General features: G+C 38.9%; 1 protein-coding gene across 5 annotated transcripts in view; it reads left to right on the top strand.

Annotated features, from left to right (window-relative positions):
• zmym4 (zinc finger MYM-type containing 4) overlaps positions 1–17,158 on the top strand; it is a 110,974-nt gene that overhangs the window by 72,321 nt on the left and 21,495 nt on the right. For 3 of the 5 annotated variants that reach the window (XM_033045375.1, XM_033045379.1, XM_033045380.1), the window contains 11 exons: positions 1,703–1,856; positions 2,682–2,797; positions 6,375–6,635; positions 7,955–8,105; positions 8,999–9,171; positions 11,844–11,994; positions 14,864–14,986; positions 15,749–15,792; positions 15,884–16,028; positions 16,508–16,552; positions 16,914–17,029. In XM_033045375.1, coding sequence (XP_032901266.1) covers positions 1,703–1,856; positions 2,682–2,797; positions 6,375–6,635; positions 7,955–8,105; positions 8,999–9,171; positions 11,844–11,994; positions 14,864–14,986; positions 15,749–15,792; positions 15,884–16,028; positions 16,508–16,552; positions 16,914–17,029 — 1,479 coding nt within the window. The remainder of the gene's footprint in view (positions 1–1,702; positions 1,857–2,681; positions 2,798–6,374; positions 6,636–7,954; positions 8,106–8,998; positions 9,172–11,843; positions 11,995–14,863; positions 14,987–15,748; positions 15,793–15,883; positions 16,029–16,507; positions 16,553–16,913; positions 17,030–17,158) is intronic. The other 2 variants (XM_033045378.1, XM_033045377.1) reach the window with 2 other exon arrangements.

The following is a 17,158-nucleotide window of genomic DNA, read 5'->3' on the forward strand; positions in this document are numbered from 1 at the left end:
TAACATTTCTCATTGCAGGTAGTGATGAAACCTCTTGTCTGTAAATAACAAACTCTCTTTGCAAATAGCATAGAGGTCGGGTCAGTTATAGTGAAGGAGAAAAGGTGGTATGGAGTTGTCATAGATGAGCTATTATTTCATTGAATTGTGGAACAAGCTTGCTGAATTGGATGACCTTCTGTCCCTTTGCAGGAACGTTATAAACTTCAGAAATAGTTGCATGACCTTAAGAATACACTGATATTTGTGATGAGAGATTGATGTTTATGTGATATTTCACTGGTATTTAAAGTAGCTTTTTAGGAATATAATTAACTTTGATTCAGAAGGTGTTAGATTGGTGCATAAGGAAATTTCATATGAATATAATGCTTTTGTATGGGTAATGTAAGTTGAACCCCAAATCAAATAATAAATATTTTTCAAACTTCAGAATGTAGTGCTTTCCAAGTACCTCTGTTGGTGCTAGCGTCTTGGTCTGGAATTGAATCATACGAACTAGGAGTACCTAAGATTTGAATTTAATCTGCCTTGAGTCATGATTGGCTATCGCAACACTTATTTTTGGAGGTTGGAATTGATTAACGTATCTGTTGCCGATTGTTACCTATTGACTTTTAAAGTGCTTGTAAAAGAGCAGATGAGGACTGATTAGACATGAATGTGAAACTGCAAAGGATCATTGGCTTGCTTGCACAATTTCGGCTGACCAAAAAGCCATGACCACTTAGCTGAGATACTGAGGTCACTATGCTGTAAACTTGCTTTAAGAAGTAAAGCCCCTGTCCCACTTTTTCGGCGACTAGGCTGTTTTCACATGGTCGTGGGGTGACGCCTGTATGGTCGTGAGTAGTCTCCTCAAGTCGCCTAAAGAGCCGTAACATTTTTCTGGTCGCCGCTGGATTTTGAAATGTTCAAATCTTTTCGGCGACTGTGGGCTTGACGTAGCTTGTCTTCTCCTGTCGTAGGTGCTGTCGTAGGTTGTCGCCAGGATGACGCAGGTTGTCGCCAGGTGACGTTGGTTGTCGCCGGGTGCTGACTTCGGTGAATTCCATTGGCGTCAACCGGCGACAAGTACCGGCGACCTAATTGTCTTCAGTTGTCGCTGACAGGGTCGTTGCTTGTCGTAGCTTGTCGCGGGTGGACGAAGGTTGACTTTGGTTGTCGTAGGTTGTCGCCTGTGTGGTCGTAGGTTGTCGTAGGTGTGGTCGTAGGTGGACGTCCTAATGGTTCGCCGGTTGTCTAGGTGGTAGGTTGCCGTAACTTGTCGTAGACATTGTCGTAGAGGGGGTCCAGTCACCACATTTTAGGCGACCTGCTACAACTGTGACAGTCGTTGGCAGTCGACAAAAAAATCGCCTAAGTGGGACATACCCTCAAGGAATAAAAAAGCTGGTTTGAAATTAGAACTTGAGATACGTTCATTGTGACGAGCTGCACAAATACTGATTTTATCAGCTTGAGGAAATATGTCATTGATAGGATGTTAATGATACAGGCAGAAAGTTGGTTAACTCTCATCGCTTCTTCATAACTCCCCTGATTCCCTGTGCTCCTTTCTAAATCCCAAATCCATTAGATTGTTGGTGTCTTTTTCAGTGCTTAAGATGCTATTTGTTGAGTGGCTTCCCTTTTACTGTTATTTTGTGAAGCAGTAAAACTGATTTTTTTCCTGCACTAATGCTATTTATTCTTGCAACAGAAACAATCAAAGATTGCTCCCTGCACCTGGTGCAAATCTCTGAGGGCATCTGCTGAAATGATTGAAAACATAAACTCTTTTGGAAAATCTGAACTCTTTTGCTCAGTTAACTGCCTTTCAGCCTATCGAGTACAAATGGTTACTACACAAGGTAGTGGTATAATTTCTTGAATATTTATGCAAGTTTTATGAAGTCTTAATTATTATTTGCGTGCTTGGGGCACCTCAAGATAAAGTGTATGACGAAAACCAACAATTTTGAAGTTAAAAGCCGTGACAATTTTTGTGAATTTAGGCTTGGGCTGAGCCCCGATTGTATCATGCACCAGAATGCATAACGCTACCTGCTCGAGTGAACCATCCTTCAGTGGAACTATTTTTTTTGTGGGGGGGTGGAAGTGGGGGTTGGGGGGGAGGGGGAGGCAAATTTAATTGAATTCTCTTCCCTGAGAGGATATAAACCTTGTTTATATAAAAAGGCTATAAATAAAAACCTTGTTATCCAGTATATAAACCTTGCAAAGAAGATAGAATTAACAAATTGTAAAAATGGTCATGTGCCTGAGTGAGTTTCTTTGTACTTCAGGTTTTCTGCTAATCCCATTCGAAAGTATGTGGGTTCTTGCTGCTATTTTTAGCTTCAGTTTAAATGGCTTCATACCTAATACTAAACTTTTATTATAACACCATTGCAGCGACCATGTTTACTGTTATTTATTTTGTTTAAATACAGCACTATACAAGGTTTAATTTGGTTTAGATACATGCATCTGTAATCAAACATTTATGAGAATATGTTTTATGTTCTTATAAATATGCGGCATAGTTGGAAGTAACTGGCATTAGATTTAGTATAACTTGTTTGACATAGTTTAGAACTCTTCAGCTTCATTAATGTATACGTAATTGTATCCTTTTTTAGGCAATTATATGTTGCTAATTTAGCAATAATGGATGTGACTTTTGTATATTCAATTAGGTAATAGCGTTCAATGCAACTACTGTAAAGTGACAACGATACCCCAGTACCACCTTGCTATGTCTGATGGCAGTATTCGGAACTTCTGCAGTTATAATTGTGTGGCTTCATTTCAGGTGAGATTTTTGTACAACAATTTTTCAACTACATTAAAACATCTTAAAGATCTTTTTTTTGTTACTGGAAGTCCCCATCTCAACAACTGAGCAACACAACTTGCAGGATTTATTAGCACTAGAATAATGTGCATGTTTTAAGCAGCTAATATTATTTTTAAGTTTGCTGTTAAAAATGGGGAGAATGAAAAGGCTTGTTAAAGTGGAAAGAATAATGGTCAAACAAATGAGACCAGACTAAGTCATGGTCTTGGCATCATGTTTGGCATAGACATTCTGGGCCTGAGGGGCCTTTCTTATGCTGCACTGTTCTATGTAATATTTTAGATGCATGCCCATGATCCTATTCTCAATTTTGGTTTGTATACTTTATTCCAGATAACTGTCGTAATGTTCAGTGCCAGCAAACACACCTGAATGTGCATGGGGCTGAGTAACATTTTAGCTTCTCATTACTTTGAATTGTGTGTGCCTCTCTTAAATTCTGCCTGAATTATAGCTGCTTGAAGTAAGTTTGCATTGGGGCAGCACAGTGGCGCAGCAGTAGTTTCGGCCTTGCAGCACCAGTGACCACGGGTGCTGTCTGTACGGAGTTTGTATGTTGTTCCTGTGACCACGTGCGTTTGCTCCAGTTTCCTCCCACACTCCAATGACGTACGGGTTTTTAGGTTAATTGGCTTCGGTAAAAATTGTAAATTGTCCCAAGTATTCAGGATAGTGCTAGTGTAAGGGATGATCGCTGGTCGGCATGGACTCGGTGAGCTGAAGAGCCTGTTTCCATGCTATATCTCTAAAGTAAACTAAAGTAAAATATCAATGTATGAAATGGTTAAGCGGTCGGTGAGCCATGAATAAGAAACCAGACTGTTGGGCGAGTTGCACAATTGGTATTTTGTTACAACAGAGATTGGTCAGAGAATTAGGCTGTTAGTTCAGATAATTTAGGAAGTTCTGCATGCCTGGTCTAATCAGGGGGTTGCTTTCATATTAAATGTGAGCGCCTGAAAATTTTAAATAATTAATTTGTATTATAAGTGTTGTTTAATTTACACAGCCATTATTGTTTAATCATGCATTTATTTTGAGCTAAAATTAATGCCAGAAATATAATTGTCAGGCAAAATTTTGGGAGAGTAACTGTTAGCATTTCAGGTTAGTGACCTTTCATAGATCTGAAATTCTCTGCCCATTACAAGTTATGGTTCCCTGTTGCTGACATAAACAGAGATTATGAAGCTGTCTGAATAGTCTGGAGATCCAGGTGTTGCTATTGTTTAGTGACCACCCCCAACTGTCTAGTGAACTTGGCAGTGAACCTATTTTGTGAGCTATGATTCCCTACAACAGATGAAAAAACAACATGATATGCTGGGCTACGTTAAAAAGGCAGATATATTATGTAAGTTCCGAGTGGTGGCGCCATCGAGTGTGGCAGCCTCGCCAGCAGCTGTATCATCCATTTAATAAAATGTTTAGTCTGCCTAAAGTTTTGTTTTGGAGGTCCTTTAGTCTTTTTTATGTGGGGGCAGGGGGAATCTGTTTTTCTCAGTCACTACCTGGTCGAGGATGCGTCTTTCCTCCGAGCCGCATCTTCGCCCCCTCCTCGCGGCCTACCAGGTAGATTGGTGCCGGTTTTCCTGCCGGAGACCGGCCAGAGCTTCAGCTTCAGCAGCGTCGCAGCACTGGATTCCATCGCGGAGCGGGAGATTGCTTACCGGGATCGCCGTGTTGGAGCTCCGGAGTGTTGGGATTACCGACTTTAACACCGTGGAGCTGTGGTCTACGGAACTTCCAGCCACGGGCGGCGCTGACTCTTTCAACGCGGAGCCTGGGATCCTTGCCGGGGTCGCCAGCGTTGAATCTCCGCCCCGCTCGGCCTGTGGACTCCGGGAGCCGCGGTCTCCGGTAGGAAGCGACCGATTCGGAAACTCCAAGCATCTGAGAGTGTTCTTCTGTTCGAGGACCTGAAACATAGGGCCATCGTTGCGGCGACTGCGGAGGCCTCAATAGGCCGCGGCCACGTGTGAACATGAGGGAGATGACTGAACTTTGTTGCCTTCCCTCACAGTGAGAAACGTTGATTCCGCTGTGGGGGGATGTTTTTATGTTTTATGTTAAATTCTGTAGTGTTGTGTTTATCTTATTTGTGTGCTGCATGGTAACTCAAATTTCACTGTTCCAATTGGTGTATGTGACAATAAATGTCCTTTGTCCTTTGTAAGTTGCACATAGATAAAAATAGGTGGAAATGATAGGTTATTGTACAAGGGACGTTAATGATTCAGTTGGCTGTTTGTTGCACACAATAACTTCAGTACTGATGCTGTTTTTGTTAAAATATAATTTTCTTGACCTAATGCCAAGATGGGAATTTAATTTATTTTCTGTTGATCCACAAGAAGTAATGTTGTGCTCTTGATGCTGTCTTCTCCTGCATTCAATTAATCATAGGCAGTCAGAAACCTTTTCCCTGGGCATAGATAGAAGGTGAGAGGGGGAACGTTTATTGGCGATGTGCAGAGCAATATTTTACAGAGAGAGAAGTGGGGGCCTGGAACACATTGCCAGGTGGAGGCAGAAACAACAGTGGCGTTTAAGAGTTTTTGCCCCCTCTCACTTGATAGCTATGTCCTCTAGTGTTGGCCAAAGGTCTTGTTCCTGCACTGTAACTTTCTGTGTTCCAAATGATATCAACCAGTGATACTGTTTAAGTTTATACAATCCAGCAAGTGTAAAAGTGGTCAAAATAATCTCTTGCACTTGTTCACACGTGGATCAGGATATGGGTCACAGTCCCTCAAGTCTGTTCTGCCGTTCAGTAAGATCAAACTGTTGCTGTCTTAGTTCAACGCTATTTTCCCATTCTTCTTATGCCTCTTGAATCCCTTGAATTTCTATTGATCTGTGACATGAACATATTCAATATTGCCACCTTCACAGCTCCTTTGGGTAGAAAATTCCAAAGACTCATTTATCTGTTAATGTTGAATTGGAAACAATATCAAATGTTACAAAAGGCATTTATTTTAATGTCTTTCTGGCAATTCTCAAATCGTTAAACCGTCTAATTTCCAGTATTTACAAACAAAATCTTGTCTTAATCAATGAGATGTTGCAGTTAGTAGAGGTTTACAACAGTTCCTACCTTTTTGGTTATTTCTTAAGTTGAAAATTGTAAGGGTATTTGTTTGCAGACCTGATCTTATTAATAGGGAGCGGCATTGATGAATTATGGGTGTCACGAGAGAAGGATGTCACAGTAGAGCAAGTACAATGACAAAATACTTTTTCTTGTTGCCAACCCCTTCACTCGTATCCCCCCCCAAAAAAATCTAACTTTACAGCAAAGATTTTATGTGATTGATGGTATAAACAATGGTAACAATCTCAATAAATATTATTTATTTAGAGCAATGGTAAGGATGATTTCAATTTGACATAAAACAAAATATTATTGCTAATACAAAAATATACTATTGCCAAACTAAATTTAAACCTTTACGAACTTGGTTCAATAGATTTTGTGAATGAAAAAAATAAAGTGTATTTCTATGGTTTGTTTTTATTTTGCTCACAGGGATTATTCAGTCAGGCTGCTCCAGGCTCTCAAACTGTTGTACCCTTGTCGCAGGGTCAGGTAACAGTGAACATTCCATCAACCACTTCGGTGGTGTCTGGTGCTGCCACAGTCTCTTCCGCTGTCACCACATCAGCGGCAGCAGGGTTACAGAGGCTTGCCCAATCCCTGCAGGTGACAGTAGGCCGGACACTTATCAGGTTAAAATGCCAGTATTGCCAGCGGTTGTTCTCCTCTAAGCCTGAGCTTCTTGAGTACAAGGTAAGGATTTCTGATATGTTATGATTTTATTCTCGTATAATGTTGAGTGCACTTTGCAAGAGGAAACCCCAATATCAGAACTATATCAGAATATTTATTGCTTTTGTTTCTGACCCCACAAGTCATCATGTAGAAACGAAGAACTGTAGATACTGGCTAATACACAAAAGGACACAAAGTGCTGGAGTAACCTCCCTCTGGCTTTACAATCCAGTACTCTTAACCTGCCTCATACCTACTATTTTTATATCTGGCCTTTGTTCTAAGCATCTGTCAAAAAAAAATCCTTGCCTGTGTCGACCTATGTCTGTGCGACGCCTGTGCCATGCTTTATCCTGCCCTTTTCCAGATTTCTTTTCACCCCTGCAATCAGTTTGAAGAAAGGTCTCAACTCGAAACATCACCCATCGATGTTCTTTAGAGATGGTGCCTGGCCTGTTGAATTACTCTGGCACTTTGGGTTCCAAGTTGGTAGTTGTTTGGGCTTTGTTCTAAAAATGTTCACAATAATAAAAATCATAGTATGTATGCAGAGTATGTATACGTACTATTCCAAAGTATAGTATGTCGAGTCTGCCTACATTTTAAACCACTCACAGATTTGAGCTAGTTTAGTTGTTTCAAATGAAGTGCATCAAAGTTAAAAATTGATTCAAGGAACATGATGACCTTTTCTGGGATTGACAATATGAATTTGTTGATGAAATAGACGTGGGAATGGAGAATTAATTGTGTCATTAAATATGTTTAATTGGAGCAAGGATGGTTAACAGGATAGAGTCATAATCATACAGTGTGAAAACAAGCCCTTCGGCCCAGCTTGCACATGCCGTTTTCTGGTTTTCTTTCACAGAATCCTAGAATTGCTAGAATCCGCTTTAAACCCTACTTTAAATAAGTGGAGGCAAAATGTGTAAATCGCTTCTTTCAGTGGATACTGAGTAAATATTTACAAGGATATGAGCAACAATGTTTGCAGCTGTGTGTGGACCTCTTTCAGATAAGATATGTTGAATGATATGCTGACTACTTGTGCTGTAAAACTATTTTATCATTTTTCTCTTGTCATTTTGAATCTGTCTTCTACCATTCTGTATTGTTATAAAATTAAATTGAAATTCAAACTCAGACTTTGATTACATTTTCAGGTATCTTTTTCTAATTGCATTTGCTAAAGGATTTTTGTTTGAATCCTCTTTATTGTAATGTTTTACAATAATGTTTTACTGGTAAAATTACTTGGAGCAGTGCAATAAAACAAACGTGATGCATTTATTTGATAGCTTTTTCTCTCATTCTTGTTTACCTTTCATCCCCAGGGGAAAATGGTTCAATTCTGTGGGAAATCTTGCTGTGATGAATATAAGCGGATCAACTCTGTGTCTGCAGTATGTGAATACTGTCGGTATGAAAGGATTGCCAAGGAAACTCTAACGTTTTCAGGTGTTGACAAACCATTCTGTAGTGAAGGTAATAGATGCGCTTTGACATAGTTCTTGGGAGAACAATGTCTCTTCCCCCCATTGCCTCAATTTATGTGAATAATAACTCCTGAGCCGGTTCGATCTGATTTCTATTAAAGCCACAGATATTTGTGTAAAGATCAATCTCCATGTTTAACTAATTAATTATGTTTTTGAAACATTTCATAATTTATATTTCATAATTTACCTAATTATAAAAAAGATAATTATTCTCGATAAAATGGCAGGGGTAAAATTGGGGCGAATCTGGCAAATTGCTGACATAATGTGCATTTAAATATGATTTTCAAATAACACTGTATAAAACCAATTGTTTTGCAAAAGGAATGACCTTTATTTTGCGTTCTTCAGTAGAAGCATCTTTATAATTCACAACTCTAAAGTATGGTACATAAAAAGGAAAAATCTTCCTAAGATGCAGTTACAAAAATATGATATGTATTGGGGACTGCCCAGCCACAAAGTAAGATATTGGTTGTAAAGTTTAATTATATTGATTAGCATAGTCATGGGCATGGAAGCAGGACCTACAGCCCACACAGTCTATGCCGGTCATCAAACACCCACTTTCACTAATTGCATTTTATCCGTACCATGTTCTTCAGTTATAGAAGTGTAACCAGTTCCTGAAGTCATACTGAGTACCACATTGGGCAGAGGATTTACCCACCATGACAAAAGGGTGTCCCAAAACTGATACAGAATGCTGATTTCTGTAATTTGTACATTTGAGCCATAATTATGGGAGGGGAGGAATAAAAATGTGGTGCCAAAGCAAGTAGAGGATTGAGATCCAACGAAAAGGCAGTGGGTTTGTTTTGATTTTGGGGGTAAATAATTTTATTTTACAATCACAACTATTATTTCTCTTGTTTGCAGGCTGCAAGCATCTTTACAAGCATGAATTGGATAAACGTTGGGGACTTCATTGCAAAGCTTGTAGTACCTGTTCACAGTCTTCTAAACGTCTGCTCAATCAACAGTTTGGTGGAAAAATAGAAGAGTTCTGCAGTGAAGAATGTTTGTCCAAATTTACTGTTTTGTTTTATCAGGTACACACCTTCAATCAGCCAGCTATTGTTAAACAAATCGAAATTCTAATTGGTTTGGAACTTTGCTGCTTCCATTTCAATTATTATTTGACTGATAAAATATATACTAAACCTTTTTGAGTCCATTGAAATGTTTTCAGTTAAATTGTTGGGCATTTTAAATTTGCAGGGTAATTTGTGGCATCACGAGGCTAATGTATTTGGATTGAGAACTATCTCCATGTCTTATTTAAATTTACTCCAGGAAGATTGAAGTGCAATTATCCAATAATTCATTTGACTTTCAGAAGTATTCCAGAAAAAAAATCATTTTGGGCATAGGACTGCTTGAAATTTGAACGGGATATTTTTAATATAATTAAAAAATTAATCCTAAAGGGCAACCCACCTGCCACATCAACATTAATTCCCTTCATCACCTGCACATAATGGCAGCAGTGTGTACCAAATACAGTTATTTGTCTAGTCTCTGCCAACACTACCCTTCTAACCAATGATACTGTATCTCCACCAAACGAGGATAAGGGCAGAAAGTGCATGGGAGAAGCTAAGTTGTTAAGGAATTGGTCTAAATCCTGGCACTTGTTTCACAAAAACATTGATAGTACCATCAGAAGAAAGTGGTTCAAGATGATTGTCCACCATCATGTTCTGAAGGTTATTTAAGGATGGGCAATAAACAATAGCTATTGAGGAATCTAAATTAAAATCTCCCATTGAGTTATGCCGAGTCAAAAGCCAAATGGTCAAATGGCTTTCAGCACTGTGATTGTGGTAACAATCTATACTACCTGACCTGCAGAGTATTTACACTATTTTCTCTTTTTGCTTTTGAATTTCCAGCGACTAATATTTTTCTTCAGTAATTATACTTTATTCTTTGCACCGTCCTAACACTAGGTGGCGCTCCTGTTACTGCAGTCTTTGTCTTACCATCTGCTTGGCACTGCAGAGATGATAGATAATTGCATTTTACTTAAGATGAAAGAAAAATATATTTCTTTAATCTTTAAACAAAATCCTAGAATCCCACAGAAATACAGATTTTATGTATTATAGTGGTTTAGATTTTGGATTTTACTCTGTAACTTTTACTGACACCACAAATTCCCACAGTAAATCTAGAATGAACATAGTTACATGTTGTATCAAAGCTTTACCACAAGATGGTAGAAAATCTGCCAGATCTTTACTCTGTAACTTTTACTGACAAAAATTCAGCAGTCAACATTTTAAAAACATTACACTAGGATTGAAGGAAAGGGTTATTTTGTTTTCCACATTACTTTAAATTTCATGTGGACTTTTCTGCTTGGGAAGCTTAATTGGCAGGGGAATGGCACCACAATGTAGCAATAGAAATAGATAAGGAAGAAGCAGGTCACTTTTGGGTTGGAAGACAAACTAATTGGGTGCTGCAGAAATGGGTGCTTATGTCCTGGCTGCCAAGATCAATGATTAGGGTATATATCAAAGTTTGCTGCTAATACCAAGTTGAATGGCAGTGTCAGGAGATGGAACAAAGAAGTTTTGAATGAGATTTGAGACTTCCACTTTCTTGGATTTAAATGGGTAATAAGTTGTTCTCATTAGCACACAAAAAGTTTTGTGTACCTTCGATTTTCCAGCATCTGCAGTTCCTTCTTGAACACTATTCTCATTAGCAGATGCTTGAAGGAGGCATAGATTCAAAATGATGGGCTTAAGATACCGGGGGTACCCAAAAAAGCTGGGTGCTCATATGGGGAGTCTGCATCCTGGGGGCATGAACATTGAATTCTCCCAATTTTGTTAGTCCTTGCTGTCTCCTCCCCTTCCTCAGCACTCCTGCTGTCTCCTTCCATCCCCCAGCCTTCGGGCACCTCCTCCTTTTTCCTTTCTTCTCCCCGCCCCCCCACCCCCGATCAGTCTGAAGAAGGGTTTTGGCCCGAAACGTTGCCTTTTTCCTTCGCTCCATAGATGCTGCTGCACCCGCTGAGTTTCTCCAGATTTTTGGGTACCTTCGATTTTCCAGCATCTGCAGTTCCTTCTTAAACACTTAAGATACCGTAGTATGGTTTGAGGAGATGTGAAATAAATATTCTTGTATTGCTGACACACTGAAATAAGTATTCCTCAGATTGACTCTTAAGATACTGCAGTTTAATTATCTTTTTGTTTGTGTCTGAATTGAATGCAAACAGATTTTAGAAACGGCACTTGATGATGATCCGGAGAACTTCAGCTAATTCATTTTTCAAATCTTTTAATGTACTAACAAGTTATGAATTATGTAGGTTTTGTTTTGGCAGCCAGTTTGCACATTGCTATACTCTTAAAACTGCAAATTAGTTAGATTAAAACCCAATTTCTGTTATTCAGTGACTCAGCTAGACAAAGTATGACTCCACATGTGAGATTTGTTGAAGGAAAGACAGCACTGGGGAAGCTTCTTTGCTTCTGGGCTCAGGTGATCCATCTGTAGGCGTGGTTCAATCTCATCTAAAAAACTCCATTATTTAGTACTGAGTTGAGATTGTGCTCAATCCAGGAGTAGTAACATAACTCATAAGCTTCTGATGCTATGAAACTGCTGTTAATGTTTTGAGCTGTGACCTCCAAATGATATAAAACATATTTGCGGTTTTATTTACGTAAAATGGAACTGCATGTTTGAATTCTCTTTCTTATAGATGGCTAAGTGTGACTGCTGCAAGCGTCAAGGTAAACTAAATGAATCCATTAAATGGCACGGGGAAACCAAATATTTCTGTAACCTTCATTGTGTTCTGACATTCTGCAATCAACATCATCTAACAGAGATGTCGTCTCAAGATGGAAAAGGTACAAAATTAAACTACCTTATCTATGTTGTGCTTTTATTGTGAGCAACGGTGAAGTACAGGAAAAATAGCTGAAGGAGGTCACCTGACTCCTTATGCCTGCCCTGTCATTCAGTTTGATGAATTACACTATCCTCTATTCATTCTGAAGATGGGTCCTGACCCAAAATGTCGCTTGTCCATTTCCCTCCACAGATGATGCCTGATCTGCTGAGTTCCACCAGTACTTGCTGTTTTCTTCAGCATCTGACTCCTTAAATCTACACTGTTCTCTTCCTCTGTGCTTGTTATCTGTGCTAGTTCCCCACAGGCCTCAAAATCCAAACATTTCAAAAATGTATTGATGTAATTGGGGCAAGTCATGCACGATACATGTGAATGGTTGGTGCATATTCCCATTGGATGAGACTTCCCGATGAGAGTGCAAAATACAAATGTTTACCAAATGTTGATTACATATGATTTGGTTCCCCTTGAAGATGAACTTTAGACACCTCTAACCTGAAGTAGACAATGTAGCAGTGCATTCTATTGAAACATTAAAAAAATTGAAGTAGAGCACTTGGCCCTTTCAGGCTATTCTGCCATTATGGCCGATCCTGTCTCTCAACACCATATTCTTGCTCTTTCCTCACAACCCCTGATGGCTTTTGTATCTAGAAATCTGTTGAATGACGGCATCCTGAGTCGAAATTTCTACATTTACCAAATACTGCTCATCTCAATCCAAAATATCTCGCCATGTTATCTTTAGTCAGAAACCCCTTGTTTTATATCTCCCAGCTGGGGGAAATATCTTTTCTGCAACAAGCTTTGCAAGCCCCGTCAGATTCTTTGAAAGTCAAGTGAATACCAGCCAAGTAGACTTGGGTTTTCTTTATATAACAATCATCACCTGCTAGGGTGCAGTCTGGTGCGCCTCTTTTGCTCTCTATTTCAAGCATTTCCTTTCTTGGGTAAGAAAACCATAACTGAACACAATATACACATTTCCTCTTGGTGTGAGCTCGCTTTGTTCGATAATTCTTGCTCCTGTGCACAAAGCCTCTTGTGATGAAAGCTAACAAGATTTGCTGTATGAACTGCTTGCTGCAGCCGCATGTTTCCTTTCATTGACTCGTCTACAAGAACATCCTGCATACTTTTGTATTTCAATATTTCCTAATCAAGCACTATTTAGATTAGTTTTTTGTTGTCATATGTACTGAGGTATCGTGAAAAGCTTTTGTTGCCCGCTATTCAGTCAACAAAAAGATTACATGATTACAATATAGCCATCTAGTATACAGATGAAGGGCACAACATCTAGTGCAAGATGAAGTCCGATTGTCCAGAGTGTGTGTACTGCTTCACTTCATTAAGTCATTATTGTCTATTGGGATGTGGGGAGAAGGCAGGAACGGGGTACTAATTGGGGATGATCAGCCATGATCACATTGAATGGCGGTGCTGGCTCGAAGGGCCGAATGGCCTACTCCTGCGTCTATTGTCTAATCACAATCATCTTTGTAGTGCTGACATTGAGGTAGCTTTGTTATCTTAGCACCAGGTTACGAGGTTCTCAATCTCATTCCTGTACTCTGTCTCGTCTGTGTTACGTGGTTCTCGAATATTTGATATTCGGCACACTATGGTGGTGTCATTTGCGAATTTGTACATTGAGTTAGATTGGTATTTGGCTGCACAGTCATGGGTGTGTAAGCAGTATAGTAGGGGCCTGAGAACATCCTTGTGGAGCACCAGTGTTGAGGATTATCGGTGAGGATGATTTGTCAACGATCCTCTCTGATTGAGGTCTGTTGATCAAGGATCAAGTTGTAGAGGGGTGTGCTGACCAAGTTCCATGAGTTTGAATATGAGCTTGGGTGGGATAATGGTTTTTAAAGCAGAATTGTTGTCTATGTCTGATGTAGAATAACACTTGCCTGCATTGCACTGAATCTGACTTGTTTTCGACCACTCACTTGTCAAAATTGCCTTAATGTCACCTTGCATCCTCCTCACATCTTGCAATTCCATCCAATTTTGATTGTAAGCAATCATAGAAATATTGCTGGTGGTTCCCCCTTCCAGATTATTGGTACATAGTGCGCTGCTGAGGCCCAAAAACAGTGATCCATGAGTCAGTGCCTGTCAACCTGTTTTCAATCCATGGCAGTATATTACCACAAATGTCATGTTCTTCAATTGAACTATTTTGTGATACTTTGAACAGTACAGTACAGGAACAGGCCTTTCAGCACACAATGAGTTTGCAAGAGGTTTACTTCCAAATGAACGATAGCTTGCTATTAAATGTTGAGCTTCAGTCATATTGAATTTGAGCAAAGTTAAAATAACTAATCACAATTATATAATTTTGATATTAAAATTGAATTGACTGAAACAATTGATCCCCGTAAAAATGAGATTGTACTTAAAACAAGTGATTACGAGAGGAATTCACCTGAAATGTCACATTTAATGTAGGAAATTATGCACATTTATTAATCTCCAACACCATGTTTTAAGGTAAATTGCCCACTGTAGCTTAGTCCCCTTTTCAGTATTACCAAATGAGAAGTGATCTACTGAAGAGTGTTGGTTCTCCAAAATTTGTACATCTGCACATTAGTGAACAAATATATTCAAATGGAAATTTTAAAAAATCAACCAGCATTTAGAATTGTTTGGCTGCAAGAACACATTGGCAGCTACTGTCATGACGGCCTGCCAAAAGTGAGTATGATTTGTCCCCTTGCATTTCACTTCATAACATTAACATAGTAAATGTTTAAAACTTCTGTTGATATATAGGAACGTACGTACATGTTTCTTAAATTATGTGATTTTGTGATATTAAAAGGAAATGCACTTTTTTCTTTCAACAGTAACGGTACCAAATGTTCCCAGCAGTCAGAGGAAGGAGCCGACTCCAGTGATAGCAAATGTGATATCGTTGGCGAATACTCCGCCAGTGCAGAATACCACTTGTTCAACAACAACTTTAAGTGGTACGGTGGTTGCTGTAAACTTGAATTAATGTTTTGTCATCATGTAGCAAGAGGATTGCAAAGAAGCATGCACCTCCAGTATCTCAGTGCATTTCTTTCTATTTGATATTTTAAATCATTCCTATCATTGAAAGGAAACTCTCAAATTGCGAACATTTGCTAAGTGGCAAGTGACCTTGCTGGTCATTGCAACCATTTTTGAACAAGTATTGCAACTTGACTGAGTTTCTCATCTGCTAATGGTAGTTGCCCTTCCATTGATAATGCCCCATACCACTGAGAGGAATCTTGGTTCTGATGAAGATCACCACTCCCTCTGATAATTTCTGGTCCCCAAAAATTAGAGCTATAAGCAGGAAACTTCATATGCATGAAATTTAAAATCAAAATAGAAAATGCTCGAAATATTCACCCGGTCAGGTAGAGAGAAACAGAGTTAATGTTGCCAGCCTATTGAAAAGTAAGCTTTATCCTTTTTGCATAGACAATTAAAAACACACAGGATAGGATGAAAGAGGTCATGATTCGGTTGTTAAATGTCAAAGAACTGCAGCTGCAGGAATTTGGGATAAACGCTGTGAATACTCAGCAGCTCAGACACCATTCTGCAGACAAATAGAGTTAGCTTTTCAGATCAACCACGCTTCGTGTAATCAGCTAATCACCTGAATTCCTGTTAAACGTGTTTTTTTGTGTATTTTAATTCAGGAAACTTTGATCTTGCAGAACTAAGCAGATGACAGTTTTTTTTCTCCTTTCTAGCAGGTGGGACTTGTATGACTTCAGGAACTAAGGTTACTGGAGAGGTAAGAAAAAAGTTTGGTTATCGTTTAGTTCAACTCGAATTGTTTGCAATTAATGTTTACGTTAAGTTTCTTTGATCTCTTAATAATTTAGATCGGTACACAGACAGACGTTCTTCGATTACCACCTTCTGCCCCACCCAAGGTTCTCAAGAATAAAGCACTCTTGTGCAAACCTATTACACAGACCAAAGCGACATCCTGTAAGCCGCACACTCAGACCAAGGCTTGTCAGACAGGTAATGTGTGAATGTATATTATATTGATAGCTGCATAATAAATGCATATGATGATCACAACTAATTTGTTACAAAATAGTATTTCTAATAACCTCACATAAGCAACTCGTGTGAAGCTTCGAGTAACAGTCTATTTAATCAATACAGTTGTCACGTGTACCAAGGTACAGTGAAAAGCTTATGTTTGCGTACTATCCAGTTAAAGGAAAGACGATACAATCAAGCCTCCCACAGTATACAGAGAAAACATAAAGGATGTAACTTTTAATGCAAGATATAATTTGTTGAAGTGCAGTGGTCTTTCAATGTGAAATAATGCCTGGGATAAATTCAAGCTGCACTGAGAGTGTAGCCAAGAATTTCCTCAACCTATAAATCTGAGTTATTAGTTGCACAGGAAGTACTTCAGTGTCACATCTGAGAGTTGTGAAAAGGGTTAAGATACGTGCAAGTATTATTTTCTTCAATCTTGTTTCCAGAAGCGGTTCAGACTGGGATTTGTAGGTGCAACTGTCCAAAGCAAGGTGAGTGGGGTAGAGTTTTGTTAAATTGTTTGGATTTGATTTTGCTGAATACCATACATATTGAAGCGATCACACTTCGGTTTTGCTTAATCTAAAGGAGATAGTTGGGAGTACATGAAATAATGTAGCACTTTGCAATTTTAATTTGACCATGGTTGTCTATCTAGAATTGACCATACCAATTGTTGTATAAAATTTACAATGCTAATGACATTCTGAAATAGACTACATCTTTGTGGCCTTGTAGGCATTGTTATTTTGCATTAATGAGTAGCTTTAGAATATGTTAAAACTGAAACATTTTGTTGTGTAAAGATTAGTAAATAGTTGGTTATTATAGTATGCTTTCTCGTGTTTTCAGATGAAGAATGGAAGCCACGTGTGGTCATATTACCTATTCCTGTCCCAGTTTATGTACCTTTGCCTCTACATCTTTACACACAGTTTGTACCATTACCGTTTGGGATACCTGTGCCTGTAAGTTGTACACAAAATTACATACATCTTTGAATAAATTTACTATTGGCTATAGTAGATAATACAGGGCAGAAGGCTGAGTGAGCTACACATTATTCTGAGGTTCATTGATTGTGATATCTAATATAC

This window comes from Amblyraja radiata, chromosome 27 (genome assembly GCF_010909765.2).
Source record: "Amblyraja radiata isolate CabotCenter1 chromosome 27, sAmbRad1.1.pri, whole genome shotgun sequence".
Lineage (NCBI taxonomy): Eukaryota > Metazoa > Chordata > Chondrichthyes > Rajiformes > Rajidae > Amblyraja > Amblyraja radiata.